General features: G+C 43.2%; 1 protein-coding gene across 5 annotated transcripts in view; it reads left to right on the top strand.

The window, feature by feature from the left end:
* The window catches only part of TMEM117 (transmembrane protein 117), a 253,739-nt gene extending 240,352 nt beyond the window's left edge, over nucleotides 1-13,387 (top strand). For all 5 annotated transcript variants that reach the window (XM_067564169.1, XM_067564168.1, XM_067564167.1 and 2 more), the window contains one exon: nucleotides 12,354-13,387. In XM_067564169.1, the coding sequence (XP_067420270.1) occupies nucleotides 12,354-12,994 (641 nt within the window). In that variant the 3' untranslated portion in view covers nucleotides 12,995-13,387. The remainder of the gene's footprint in view (nucleotides 1-12,353) is intronic.
* The last annotated feature ends 1,515 nt before the right edge of the window (nucleotides 13,388-14,902 follow it).

Below are 14,902 nucleotides of genomic sequence, written 5' to 3'. Positions count from 1 at the left end.
AACATGACAAAGTTAGAAATTTAGAAATCCCAATCCTAAAGTACGACTGAGTTGAGCTCAGTGTGTGAGCCCATGAGGGCAAAGCTGGCTGTAAGATGTGGCCTGAGGGGTAGTAGTATGCCTCATGGAATGAGTGTGTGTGTGTCTTTAGGAGAGATTTTAATTTGAAAAGGATTTCTTCCTGTGTTGTTGGAAATGAAAGCCATTCCATACATGGGGGCAGCATGGGACAAGGTGCAAATACAGGAGATGCAGAATGTTGAGAATGGCAGTGTTGACAGAGCAAAGGAATAAGAAATGAGTGAAACAATGAAAAGAGATCTGATGTGGTGGCCAGGGTGAAGTTGAATAGGGCCTTAAAGTTGAGGATGAGTAATTTAAACTTGGTACCAAGGGCAAGTAGTAGAAACCATGGTAGCAGACAATATTATCCATGAGTAAATTGTAAGGGAAGGGGCCAAAGATGGAGCCCTGTGGGACTCCCAAAGGGAAGAAGAATATGCCTAAGGTGAAATCAGAGAGAAGCAGATGTACTATGGGAGTCACAAAAGGCAAGGGAAAAGAAGTTGCCAAGTCGGAGGGACTGATGAACAGTATTGAAGGTCAAGAAGGATGGAACTGGGCACCCATGAGAAAACCAGGAGGATGTTTTGCGAGATTTTGGTGATGGGATTTTCAGTGAAACTGAAGTCTGACTGGAGTGGATCCAGATGGGAGTTAGGGGAGAGGAAATTAGTGCAGCAATTGTAAATTGCTCATTGAAAGGGAGAAGGGAGCTGGGCCAGTAGAAGGAGAGACAGGTGTGGAAAGGGGATGTTTTTTGAGGTTGTGTTAAACAGGATATGCCTGAAAACTGAGACAAAAGAGACAAAAGAGGGAGTAGATAAATAGTAAGGCAACAGAAGCCAGTAATAGTGAGAAGATGGAGACAGTAGGATTGGAGGAAGGGCTGGAAATTAGGAGCATGTGTGTGACCTCAAGGCCAGTAACCAGACTAAAGGAGAAAGTAGAGAGAGGGGAGGGCAAAGGCGTACATGAAGGGAGTACATAAATCCTTCTCTATGAATTCAGCAAAGTCTTGGGCAGAGAGAGAAAGGAGAGGAAAGGAGAGCTCAAGAAAGGTGTCAAAAGTAGCAGATGTATGACATGGGTTGTGAGCGTGGGATTCAGTGACAGTGGCAAAGTAGTGTTGTTTTGTGAGGAGGCGGTGCTGAAGATGGAGAACATGAATTTGCTGTGGAGCAAGCCCACAAGGTCCCTATATGTCATCCAGAGCTGTTAACTGTTGTTTGAGCAGGAGTCAAGGAAATGGATGGGGGGTGTGAACCATGGCTGATGGTTGGTGGGGGAGACTGTGCAGTGAGAGAAGGGGACAAAGGAATAAGGGTGGTAGAGAGAATATAGATGACAAAACAATGAATGGAAGAAGAGGGAATAAAGGGCAAAGAAGATTGATTCAGGGATGCAGAGAAATTAGGGATATTAATGGTTGAAGGCTATGGATGGGGAAGGGAGAATGAGCAACATTAAAGAAAATAAGGTAGTGACAAGAAAAACAACTATAATAGCTAAAACCTTTCCTTTCATTACTGGCTGTGCTGCTGTTTGAAAACAGACCAGCTAAGGGAAACCAATACCTCTGCATTATAGAGTTCTCTGCAGAGAGAAATTGAGGCCTCTTTGATTTTTTGGAGCGGAGGCATTCTTGAATAAGAATGAGCTTGTGAATAGGGACTGAGGAATATTTTTTCTCCCTGCTCAGAATTAATAAGACCCATTTATTAGATTTACTAGACAAATCAATCCATCTGAGTGCATGTCACATACCCTGTATACAGAGTGCCTGTTTTATCTGAGTGTTATGCAGCTCTTCAGGAGATCTAAAAACAGCTGTTAACATAGATGGCATAAGAACCTTCCTTTGGGTGAGTGTTTTAGCTGGACCATCTGCTCTTGCCATCGTCTCCATCTTCAACTAGAGAGTTTTGTTATTGTGTGCAGATACAGCAATTCTCAATTCCAATCAAGGAGCTAATGAAAAAATCAGGGCTAACCAATTAAAATGTTTGAGACAATAGCCTAGTAAGAGTGCCTAATTCAAACAGATCATTTTTGGAAAAGAAATTCCCTTTCTCATTAATAATGATGGAGAAGTAGAGGAGTCTAGGGGTGGAAACAATGTTTAGGTTAGCATAGGGCTGAGCTCAAGCTGTAAATCTAGACATCCAGACCCTGAATATTGTCCACCCAGGAGATCTTGACCTGGGTTCATATTTTGAGTCCTGGTCTGATCTGATGTGGGTGCAGGTGCACTCCCAGTGTAATCTGTTAGTAAAACTAGCCTAGGGAAAGAGCACGCCCATGTAAGGGTAATTCTGTGCAGGCCTAGAGCTGGCTGCTACTAGCATAACAAGGAAAAAGGGGAATGATGGAGAAGAGGGGTCATAGCTGGCATACTCCTTTTCCACCTGGATACTGGACTGCTTTTTTGGCCCCTTGAGGCTGTTGCAAGTCAGCCTAAATTAGAGCAGCCCTCAGGTTGCTTTTAACAGCACTGGGGGACTAGTCATGCAAAGACCTGGCATGAAGATCAGGGAAGTGCAAAGGAGTCCTTAGCCAGCTTTTCTCTGGAATTCTCAGTGTGTTTTAGCCGTACTCAGTGCGTCAAAGATTTTGTGGTTACAACTCTCGTGATTTTATCATATCTTGTGATATTTGGGGGGTTTTTTAGAGCCTGGAGTCACATGATTACACGAGAATCTCAGCTCCCATTTTAAAAAAAATTAGACCTCATCGTTTCAGGGAAAAGCTTGAAAGTGTTACTTGAACGCACCCCCAAAAGCTAAACCAAACAAAAAAAACATATCTCCACACCAAACAAACCCAGAAGACAAATAAAAATAACCCTAAAACTTTTTAAGCCAATCTTGTGATTTTTACTACTGATTAATGATTTTTGAGCCTGTGGACTTGGCAGTACTGCAGAACTAACATCTTCAGGCCCTAGTTCTCACACTTCAGTGATTTATTATCAAAAGAATATCTCATTTCTACTGGAAAGACAGTATTGCTTCCTGCTTTAATTCTTTTGTACCTAGACACTCCTAATGTGCGTTTTGTCAACGTAAAATATTTTTATCCTGTTTTCATACTTGCTTTTATCTCTGAATGTCAGAAAGAGCTTGAATTTTTGCATCTGCTTAAGTCATCTAGATTTCCCTTGACAGATGGTTCACTGCAGTGTGTGTGCTTTCCTTCCTGGGCTGCAGTTTACAAAAATACACAGTATAGCCTACTTTCTACACTATCCAGGGAAATCTGTAATACTTAAAAGTAAATGTTGTTACTGAACCTTCATATTCTTTCATTGTTAAAAATGCACATAAAGGCCAGGCTGATATCTTTTAATACCAGCATATTATTCTACCACACAAGAGATGCAGAGTCTGGAGCTACGCAAACCCTGTGGATAGGTTTCAAGCTGGAAATGCTATGTGTCAAGTGTCAAAATGGGGGGGGGGGAGTGAGGGAGGGGGAGATTGGTCTCACCAGTCACTAAAATGTCTTATTGGATAGTGTTTGCAGTGGCATTAATGCCGGTCTCAGAAAGGACTTGGCACTCCAGCCAGAGGAGAAAGTGTCTCAGTTGTGGTAGTCGTCTAAATGGCAAGGATGGCTTGTGGAGCTAAACCAAAAGTAACGTGTCTAGATCCAGGACGAGCACTGCCTACACAGAGATGCCTTAGGGAGCCTGTAGGCAAAAATAGAACAGTTAGAGGCAATAACATTGCAATCCAGGCACAAAGGTTCTGAGAGAAATCTCAGAGGATTTCCTGTTTAGTTCAGCTACATACACTGTGTGTTTGCATCTATCTAATAATACCAACATGGCAGCAAAGCACTCAGATATCAAAGTGCTTTACAGAGGTGTGTGAGCATTTGTATACACACAAATACCTACATTACAAATGGGGTAACTGAGGCAGAAGAGGTTATGGCCAATATTTTCTGAAGTCAGCTCTGGTTTTGGATGCCTAATTTGAGCCTGATTTTAATACGCACATCTACAATTCGATTGGCCTTAGTGGGAACTGTGGCTTCCCATCCACGCCTGAGACTGGCTTTCATGAGTACTCTCATAAGCTGGACACACCAAAACAAAGGTGCCTCGAATCAGAAGTCAGTCCTGAAAAACTGAGTGACTTGTCCAGATCACACAGCAAATCAGTGTCGTTAGGGTTGCAACCCAGGTGTCTGACACACAGTCAAATCCACCACCAACCTCGTGTGTCTGCATATACATATGCCTTTGTAGACCTTTTAAAAGTGGATGCTTTCAAAGTTTAATGGACAAAAGTAGATGCAATGCCGGACTCGGTAAAATGAAAAATCTCTACTTTAACTGTGAGAGCACATTCTAAGATGAAAGGTTCCCTCATTTTAAACTTAGATATCCAGGAATATCAGATAGACTGAGAACCTTATCTTTGGATCCACTTGAGTCTCTTTGTGCTATTTTACTGGTATAAAGGAGCCATAAACCAGGCAAATCTGGCTAGGTGGGAATCCCTATGACAGGGGATGGTGGTGTTTTGGTCCCTGCTGGAAATAATATCACCTTAATCTAAGTTGTGCTGTCATTTGTTCCGCTCACTAAAGAGATGTTGGTTGATGCAGTAACTTAAAATTAATTAACCAGTTACTTTATTACTTTTCATCAGCTACAAAGAGAAAATTGCTATGACAATAGCTGTTTTGAAAATCAATGTTTCATTACTCCGCCAAAATATAAAGCAACTATCCTGCAAAAATGCAATATCATTAGAAGGGATAGTGAAATAACTTTATTAGAAAGTTTAATAGAAATAATAGATGGATTACTACCACAGCTCCATGCAGAGTTACATTACATTAACTCTGTGAAATAACAGGGGCATATGGATAGTGTAAAAATACAAAGCCTCTCATTTCCGTTGACTGAAGGCTTTAAAGGCTTTCAATTAAAAGATGTATTCATATATAAGGCCTTCATCCAGCAAAGGCGCTAAGCATTTGCTTAACTTCAAACACATGGGTAGTCCCCAGGATTTTAATGGGATGTTTGTTTCAAGGATGTATGTTTACATCCTTTGCTGGACCAGCAACTAAATGTTTACCCATTTCCCAAATGTATGCTAGGCATTTTGTTTTGACTGCTTGAGGGCATGTGCTACCACCCTTGAGTGCAGCACTGAATATAATTACCACATACAACAGCTTCCATATGAGGAGAGAGTAAAAAGACTGGGACAGTTCAGCTTGGAAAAACAGTGACTGAGGGAGGGATATGAGAGAGGTCTACAAAATCATGAATGGTGTGGAGAAAGTGAATAGGAAAGTGTTATTTACCTCTTCACCTAACACACAAACTAGGAGTCACCCAATGAAATTAATAGGCATCAGGTTTAAAACTAGCCTAAGGAAGTACTTCACACAAAAGCCCAATCAGCCTGTAGAACTCATTGCCAGGGGATGCTGTAAAGACCAAAAGTATAACTAGGTTTAAAAAAGTTAGCTAAGTCCATGGAGGATAGGTCCATCAATGGATATTAGCCACAATGGTCAGGGACACAACCACATGCTCTGGGTGTCGCTAAACATCTGACTGCTGGAAGCTGGGACTGGACGACAGGGGATGGATCACTTGATAAATTGCCCTGTTCTGTTCACTCCCTCTGACACATCTGACACCAGCCACTATTAGAAGACAGGATACTGGGCTAGACGGACCATTGGTCTGACCCAGCATGTTCTTATCCTCCCACTTCAGGCAGCCTCTGTGCTAAAGCCCTGATGTGGGCAAGGCTAAACAACATAATGGAAAAAATACTAGTGGCCATTGTGTGCTAGTGCCCCTGATAGTATAAACACGAGCGGAGCTAAAGGTATGTGTAGGAAGGCGCAGTGGCCTTCCTCTGAGCCTGGGCCCGCGGAAGGGCCGCAGGCGCCCAATCAGACTCTAGACTTGCCAGCAGCCCAGTCTGCCCGGCAACCAGACTACTGGGCCCCAATAGGTCCTGCCAGGCGGCCAACCCGACAGCAGGGGGGCGGAGCCTTAGGGAGGGCTGCAGCCATAAAAAGTAGGCCCTGCAGCTCAGAAGGGAGGAGGCTGCTGGTGGAGACAGACGTGCTGCCTCGCCGGCTGCGGCAAGGGACTGAACCACGCCAGACCACTGCCGCAGGGAACCCCCTCCCGCCCTTGCGGCCGCGGCGACCCGCCTCTAAGGCCTGGGTTGGGCCTCCGGGCCCTCTGGACTGGCCGAAGTCTCCAGGCCCGAGGCGCCGGGTCCAGCCTCAGGCCCGCAGCGGCTGGGACGAGCCTCCTGAACCGGAGAACTGGGAGTTCCACCCAGAAGCTGGTCCGGACCTGGAAGAGCTGCCAGACGCCCAACCCCTGGAGACAGGATCCGACCTGGAGGAGTTGCCGGAGGCTGGACTGTACCCCCAGCCCAGCGACCTGGAGGAGCTGCCCCTCGCTGAGGAGCGGCCCAACCTACCCCCCGTCCACGCGGAAGGACTGACTGGCCTACCCTGTGTGGTGTACCCCGACGACCCCGAGGAGCCGATGGACAGAGGTACCAGGGAATCCGGGGAGGAAGGAGCCCAGGGACAGCCAGAGGCGTGGCTGTACTAGGGGTAACGCCCAGTCGGCATGTTGCGGCAGGAGCCCCGCCGACTGAGTGGCGACACCCGTGCCACTGCTAGGGCCCTGGGCTGGGACGCAGTGGAGTTGGGTGGGCCTGCGTCCCCCTCCCCTACCCCCTGATCCTTGCCATTCCCCAAAAGGGAAATAGCCTCTGCCGCCCGCTAAACTCGAGCCACTGCTCCGTGCTCGCCCGCCCTGCCTGAGGGCCGGGGCGAAAGACTCCTTGCTCGCCCGCCCTGCCTGAGGGCCGGGGCGAAAGACTCCTTGCTCGCCCGCCCTGCCTGAGGGCCGGGGCGAAAGACTACTTGCTCGCCCGCCCTGCCTGAGGGCTGGGGTGAAAGACTGAAAGACTAACATTCCCCTGTGTTGTAGGAAGGCGCAGTGGCCTTCCTCTGAGCCTGGGCCCGTGGGAGGGCCGCCAGGACTGGACCGGGCAGGAGCCCGTCCTACAGTATGTTAAAGCAATGGTGGGAGAATTGTCTAAAACTATCAGTTTAAAGGCAGCTGAAATTAGGATTTCATAATGTGTGACTCAAGTTTTCCACTTCAGTTTTCTTCTACAAAACATGAAATACTGGAGATGAAAGCTGTAAATCATCAAATGGGTTGTTTCTAAGGAAGTCTTGCAGGGATCCGTTTTGGGTCCAGTCGCATTCACTATCTTTATCATTTGTGACAGGATCAGACTAGATGGCTCCTGGAGAGTGCTAGAAGGCCAATATATCAGCCCCAGGCTCCGCAAGTCCTTTTTCCCCGGTAGCTGAGCAGGGGTTACGCCAGGTTAATTAACATACCTGGCGTCAATCAAGGCCCCACCAAGACTTGTTAAAAGCCTCCCCTCCAGAGAAAGGGTATGGCTGGAGTTGTGGGAGTGAGGCAAACTACAAGAGAGTGTGAGCAGGCAAGACGCTGTCAAGAACTAGGAGGATTTAGGAGAAGGAGCAGAACGCTGGCAGGAGAGAACCCTGCAGATACAAAGACTGGGGGAGGGAAAACCCTGCCCGAAGAGGGCACAGGACCTTTACAAGGCCTGAGGGAAAAGACCCTGTCACAACGGGAAGATAGAACTGCACATTTGGTTTGGCACCAGCACACCCTGTGGGACTGTCCGAAGTCAAGCGCCTCCCCTGGCAAGAAAGGGCCCCTGGCTGAGCGGGGTCCAGCCATTACATCAAAGAGCACAGGGAAGTAACCCAAGGAAGCTACCAGCTTTTCTGAAGCCACAGTGCTAGGCTGCTACTTGTTGGGTCCTGGCGTCGAGGGTGGGACCGGCCCCTCCCTACACCAGCCATTCATTGGAGGGGCAAGAGCCCCAGTGAAGAAGCAAGGGCCTGTGAGAACCAGAGACAGGACTGGGAGCCAGCAGGAAGCAGCCATCTTAGAGAGGCTGTATTACCCTCCCCCACCACTAGAGGCTGGAAGAACACGAAAGGGTGAAGCAGTTCCCTGACCTACCACTATATGGAAGCGCTGGACCCACTGAGGTAGAGGAAGAGCTTTGTCACACATTAATCTGAGGAAAAAATTGCTGGTAATATCTTCAGATGACACACAGATTAGTGATGTACTAAATAATGATGTCAGTTCTATACAGCGACCCGGGTGCTTGGTTAGCTAGGCTCATTCAACAATATACTTTTTAATACATTAAGTAAAAGTTGTACCTCTTGGAACAAAGGACAGATGTCACACCTACAGGACGGGTTACTGTGTCTAGTGTAACCCCGCTTCAGAGTTTGACAGCTCCTGGAGTGCCAGATTGAGCCTCAAGAGGGGTTCTACGCTATGAATTACAACAATAAAGTCTACCAGAGCACCCAACACCATTTCCCTGCATGCTTAGCATCAGTGGTGGGGACAGAATGGACTGGAACCTCCTGCTGAGACCAATAGTGAGGCTTTTGCATAGGGTGATCTTGAAAAGCAGTTGCTGGGTCAATGATGAACCAGGGCTGCTCAGCCCCCTCCATAGCAGGGTCAGCCTCACTCAGAGACTAGGTTTAGGTTCAGTTTTGGGTTGGGAGCTGAGAGAGAAGCACAACAGCTCAGAAAATCTCTGCTTCACTTCCACTCCCCACCAATGGGGGTGGGATCCAGTCCATGAGCTGGCAGTTCCAGCCCTGCCGAGACCAGCATCCAGAGTGACAGAGATCTGACCTGGTGCGGCTACTGAGAGCCCACCAAGACCTCCACAGGACTCTGGACCAGCAGCCAGAGGAGGACCTTGTCCCACCCAGGGATGAAGACACAGTAAGAGGACCATTTTTGTTTAGGATGGCCAACATTCACAGCACAGCAGCACTTGTCTCTAGACTCATCTTCAGTGTACACCTGCGTGGGAAGTTTACAGGAAGGGAGCTAGTGGTTGAGAAGAGCTGTGAGCATTGGGAGATGGGACATTTGTTGATTTGCTAATGAGCTAGTACCTGTTTGTTGATATGCTAGCACAAAGCTAACACTTGCCTTCCCCAGATCCTATTTTCCTGCTCCCAGTAAAATCCCCCTTTGTTATATTGTTGTTTTGGGTGTGTCATTCTTTTGCTGGGGTTGTATTGCTGTACTTTATTGTTTCTTGTGTAGTAGTTCTTATACTTCTTGCCCATTAGTAGCATTGTTCATATTCCCAAGGGAGAGCACCCCACATTTCTCTGGCACAGTGAAGAGTCATCTGGAGGCACCAGGCATCGAAAGAAGAACCCAGGACTCAACCCACATGAGGAGAGGGAAGACTCCACTCCAAGTCGCAAACATCAGGGAGGAGGGTTGAGCCATGCCTCGAGGGAGGGGCTACCCTAGAAAGAAGTAACTCTAAAAAGATCTTAGGTGGATAACCACGTGAAATTCTACATCTAATACTTAATCCTTGGATGCAATAAATAGAGGAATTGTGAGTAGGAAGGTGGTGCTACGTCAGTATGGCATTAGTGAGACAACTACTGAAATAGTGTTCAATTGTGGTCTCCACACTTCAAAAATATGTTGAAAAATTGGATATGGTTCAGAGACGAGCTAGAAGAATGATTGAGTCTGTAAAACTTGCTTTGCAGTGAGAGAATTAAGAAGATTAATTTATGACAAAGAAGGTTAAGAGGTAACTTAATCACAGTCTCTAGGGCACAGATCCTTAAAGCATTTAGAGGCCTAATGCCAATGGGTGTTAGGCCTCTAAATACCTTTGAAGATCTTTGCCTAAGTGTTGTGTATTTTGTGTCTTCCCCCTAGGTTGCCGTAGCAACAGAGCTGAGCTTAGTTTAGCCATAGCAATAGAGTTAGACTATTAGGGGATAGCTCAGCCAGTCCTGGCTGGTTTTAGTGTAGTTCAATAAAGATTTTTCATGGGTTTGCATCTCTCTGTGTTCTGTGCTGATTTCTCCCTAAATACAAGTACTTTCCAAGGATTTAATATAACACCAAGTACCTACATGGGGAGATTTCTGATGGGCACTCTTTAATCTAGGAGACAAAGACCATGGTAACAATTTTGCAAAGGATGTGGTGGATTCTCCATCTCTTGAAGTCTTTAACTCAAGCCTGATGGCTTTCTAAAAGATATGCTCTAACGCAATTCACTGTTATGGACTCGATGCCAAAATTATTGGGTGATGTTCTTTGCTCTACGTGCTGCAGGAGGGCAGAGTAGATGATCTTAATGGTCCCTTTTGGACTTAACACCTACTGATCTATATAGGAGTGGCTGTCTCATTATAACCCCTGTTGCATTCTACTTATTTGTTTCCTAATTTCAATCTCCTTCATTACTCCTCCTCTCCCTTTTCACTTGCAGGTTTGTCAGCCTGAAGCAAAGCATTAAACTCTTCCTACAAATGCCCATAAAAGTCCTCCCTTTTCCTACCATCCCCCTACTCTTAGCAAGGCTCTCTGGAGAGCTGCCTGCCTTGTTTCCATAGAAACAAAAAGCACTGCAAAATAGCAGTTTCCTAGTGGTGCCAATCAAAGAAGAACTCATGTGAGGAGGTAGCTCCTCCAGACAGGCGGAAGAGGCATTAGAGGATCCTCATGAATTCAGGTGATGGCCTCAGAGCCTGTGTGTGTGCAGGCTGAGAGGAGGTGTGAAAACCACCAATAACCTATTTCCAACCCTGAGCATGGCACGCACACCGAACGGTATGTGCAATCCACCAAGAACGTTTAGCTTCAGGGTGAAAAATATAGCAGAGGTTTGGTAATGACTATGGTGCCATAAACTATTACAGTACAGGTTACTGTTGCAAGCAGGACCCCCAAGGTAACTGACATGCACAAAAGGTGTTTGGGGTGCAATGTAATCCCAGTTTCCTTCAAAATGTTTCCATTTATCGTTGCATCTAGGGGCATGGTGGTTTAGAATTTGTATTTGTGTTTAGTTTACATTTTTATGAGTATTACTAATGGCTCATGGACTATTTATGGGACTGAAATAATAGGAAATATGGGGCTAATTTCTGCTCTCAGTTACATTGGTGAAAATCCAGAATAATACCAATAGCTTTCGTGGTGTTCTTCAAGATTTATACTGTGGAAACCGAGAGCAGAATTGACTCGCTAGTCTTTCAGTGTATTTTAGTTTCTGGGTAGTGGCAATATCAGAAGAAAATTAGTGTTTGTGTTTATTCTCATCCAAAATGGCAATGTAGGTTAAAAAAGCCCATTCAAAAACATAAATACAAATACCAAAATAGAAGGGGTTACTTTACTGAGACATTCAAATTAATGGCAGAACATCCAGCACAGCCCTACAGTAATTTCAACCACTCCATTCATTACCAAACCAATAAAGTAACTCGGCCTTGAGATTTTCTGTCACGTGTATATTTTTATTTACTAAAAACTATACTTAAAACTTAATTCCAACACAGATCAATATCGGTGATTACTAGCAAAAATACGCATGAGTGTCTTAGGTGCAAAATCACATAGTGCAGCACTTAGATATACTTATGCATCCCCAGTCCTAAAATGTCTTCAGTGGGATGTGAATGTGATGAGTTCTTGGACACTGCTTATACCATGTCAAGGTCAGACCTTAAGATGTTTCCAGTTAATAAGTAGGCTCTGATAATACTGCAAGGGCGTCTATACAAATAATAGAGTTAGTACAATAGTATCTTGTATGTACTTTGGATACGATGTCCCAGAACCACCATACCTCCCACATATATATGTCTGAGCTTCACTGTAAGGGTACTAGTCAATCACAGTACATACTATTAAAGCAACGTAATTGTCATTGGTCACTAGTCAATCACAATATATACTATTAAAGCAATGTAATTGTCATCCTTTCAAAGCATGTCCCCGCTAGCATATAAAGAATTCTATCAAATGTAGCTTTTTCAAGGAGAATTTTCATACAACTATTTTTAAAATCCTGAAATGAGTTATTTTTAGGTTGATTGATGTAAATCACATCATCTAATGATTTAATCAACAGGTCACCTACAAATTACAGTGCGAATTCAATTGATATACTGCTGTACTGCTTTGCAAAATGATTTATTACATGCCGAGACATAATTATGAAATGCTAAAAGATATTCAAGACTAAATAACTTTGTTTTACAGATTAATTGAAAGAAAATTTTTCTGTGAGTGGCATTTACTATGTCAGTACAGTTGTGATATTTATAAAAAGGACATCAGATGACAGTGTTTTCTTTTTTCAATACAGGTAAATGGTTTAACTATGGAATTATCTTTCTTGTTTTAATCCTGGATCTAAATATGTGGAAGAATCAAATATTTTACAAACCTCATGAATATGGTCAATATATTGGTCCTGGGCAGAAGATCTACACAGTGAAGGACTCAGAAAGCTTAAAGGACCTCAACAGAACCAAGTTATCCTGGGACTGGAGATCAAATACCACAAACCCTCTGACTAACAGGACTTATGCTGAGGGAGACATGTTTTTGCACAGCAGATATACAGGGGCTAGCCTTGATGTCAAATGCCTGGCCTTTATTCCATGTTTGCTGGCTTTTGCTTTGTTTGGGTTTTTCATCTGGTTCTTTGGGCGATTTCAGAAAACTGAGCAAGGCATGGAGAATCTGGACAAAACCTACACGAGAATGAAAAGGAAGTCACCATCAGATATGGGAATGACGCGAGAAAATACACAGGTTTTAGTGGAAAAACCTTTAAGTTTTCAAGATCCACATTTAGTATCCATAAAATCAGACTTAAGTGAAATTGTCTTTAATTCTTCCCTTCTAACGTCTGAAAACTTGAGCTTACAATTGAATGAACCAGACAGTCCATTGCAACCAATCACAGAGTCTTCAGTCCCCAAAAGTAATCCTATGACCTAGAGCCAACTACCCAGAAAAGAAAGGTTTAAATAAGCAATTATTGTGAGAGTTCAGTTTTTGTAAGTTAAGGTTTAGACATAGTGTTTAGAACAAGAAATATAACCAATACCACAAAGGTGCTCAACATGCTTTTTCTAGGAATTTTGTTTTCTATTTATATTATAATATATGTGCCTACTGTATAGCTAACATTCCTGTATAGATTGCTTCTCAGCACAAGCTATTTATTAACATTTATGTGCTATTTATTATATTTTCCCCTCTAGTAAAATAGCACAAGCTATTTATTAATACATTGATGTTACTGTATAATAGTGTATTAGATGAATATTTGCAGGTATAAAATTCTAACCGTGGTGGTGCCTTGAAACATTAAACTGATTTTTATCTCAACACCAGGAGATGTAAAGAACAGTTCTTCTCACCTATTTTGAAAAGGTTTTTGTATACAATTATTTAGAATATCATTTGAAGTCTTACCGCTAGATGTAGATATTTTTAAAGCAAGGTTTCTGTTAAGATGTCACTCTACAGGTTGATTTCATTATTTACTCAGTTGTAGAGTCAGTGACTTTGATAACTGGACTGCAGAGAAACATTTTGATTACCTTTTAATTTTGGCTGGCTGGCTGCCAAATACTGCTTCATAATACAGTAACAGCAGAGCGATAATACAGCAAGGGTCACTACTTATGAAAATAGGACTTTCCTAGTCAGTAATTGCAGCTAGACGATAATGCCTAATTATGTTTTTCATAATTAAAGCTAAACTGCTGCTTGATTAAAAATCCTGCCCCTCACCTTTCAGAAACAAAGGTTAAAATGCATAGTTGGAGTAGCACTCACCTACCCCATCATCAGCACAAACCTGTGTAATGCCAAAGAACCAATTGTGTGATTACAGGAAAGAGCACAGAGCCCCTAGCTGTCAGTGTTTGTACAACTTGGTGTAATTATAGTTTCAGATATATTATATTGGGAACTGTACAACACAACTGACAGATTTAACTTCTTCAAAGACTGAAGCAATGATGTGGGGCTTGTGTAGTGAATGCACGGACAGACATCTGTCAGGGATGGTGTAGATAATTCTTGGTCCTGCCTTGATTGCAGGGGATTGGGCTAGAAAAACCTCTCTAGGTCCCTTCCAATCCTACAATTCCATGATTCTAACAGATTAGCAAGTGAATTGTCCTGAATCTTTTTTTCCTCCTTTCAAGAATTAAACACCGTTCATTAATAAATAATGGAACCCAGCAGCAAAAACATGGAGTAATTGTTTTTTCAGTCTTCTAAAAGGATACTTGGAATCTGAATTCCTCTTCTGTCTGTTCAAACTATATACAGTAAAAAAATTGCCAAACTAAAATATTAGCAAGTCTCTGACTTGCTTCTAATTTAATTTCATAAATTGTTCTTACCAGTTACTAAATAACAAGTCATTTTAAGACTGAATTATTTCCCTGTCACTTACTGATGTTGCTGTATTTTGTCTTTATGATATTTTTTATCGCAGTTGTTTTGATCTATCTGCTTTTAAGTTTTCAGCATGGTGAATTTAGCATGCATAATAGAATTATGCATTTATTATCTGTCACTTGAAAGCCAATTTAATAAACATCATTCAATAATTGTTTATTGTGTGGCAGGAATCTATCCTCTGTTAGTTTTTTTGTTTTGTTTTTTGTTTTTTTGGTTTTGTTTTAACATTTCACCCAAACTTTGTCCTATTTAGAATCATAAATATTTCTGACATTAAAAAATACAGACATCGAAATCATTGTAATATCAAAACCAACCATTTTGCCTATGGAATATTTAATATTTTATCTAGAGAAAGTTTCCTTTTCAATGAGGCTGATTTTTTACGCATCAGAAATTATAGCTATAAAAAAAAAATCTGTCATT

Source organism: Emydura macquarii, unplaced genomic scaffold, assembly GCF_026122565.2.
Source record: "Emydura macquarii macquarii isolate MOO-44397 ecotype Brisbane River unplaced genomic scaffold, CSIRO-AGI_Emac_v2 contig_2636, whole genome shotgun sequence".
Taxonomy (NCBI): Eukaryota; Metazoa; Chordata; order Testudines; family Chelidae; genus Emydura; species Emydura macquarii.
This window is presented reverse-complemented; position numbering and strand designations above follow the sequence as displayed.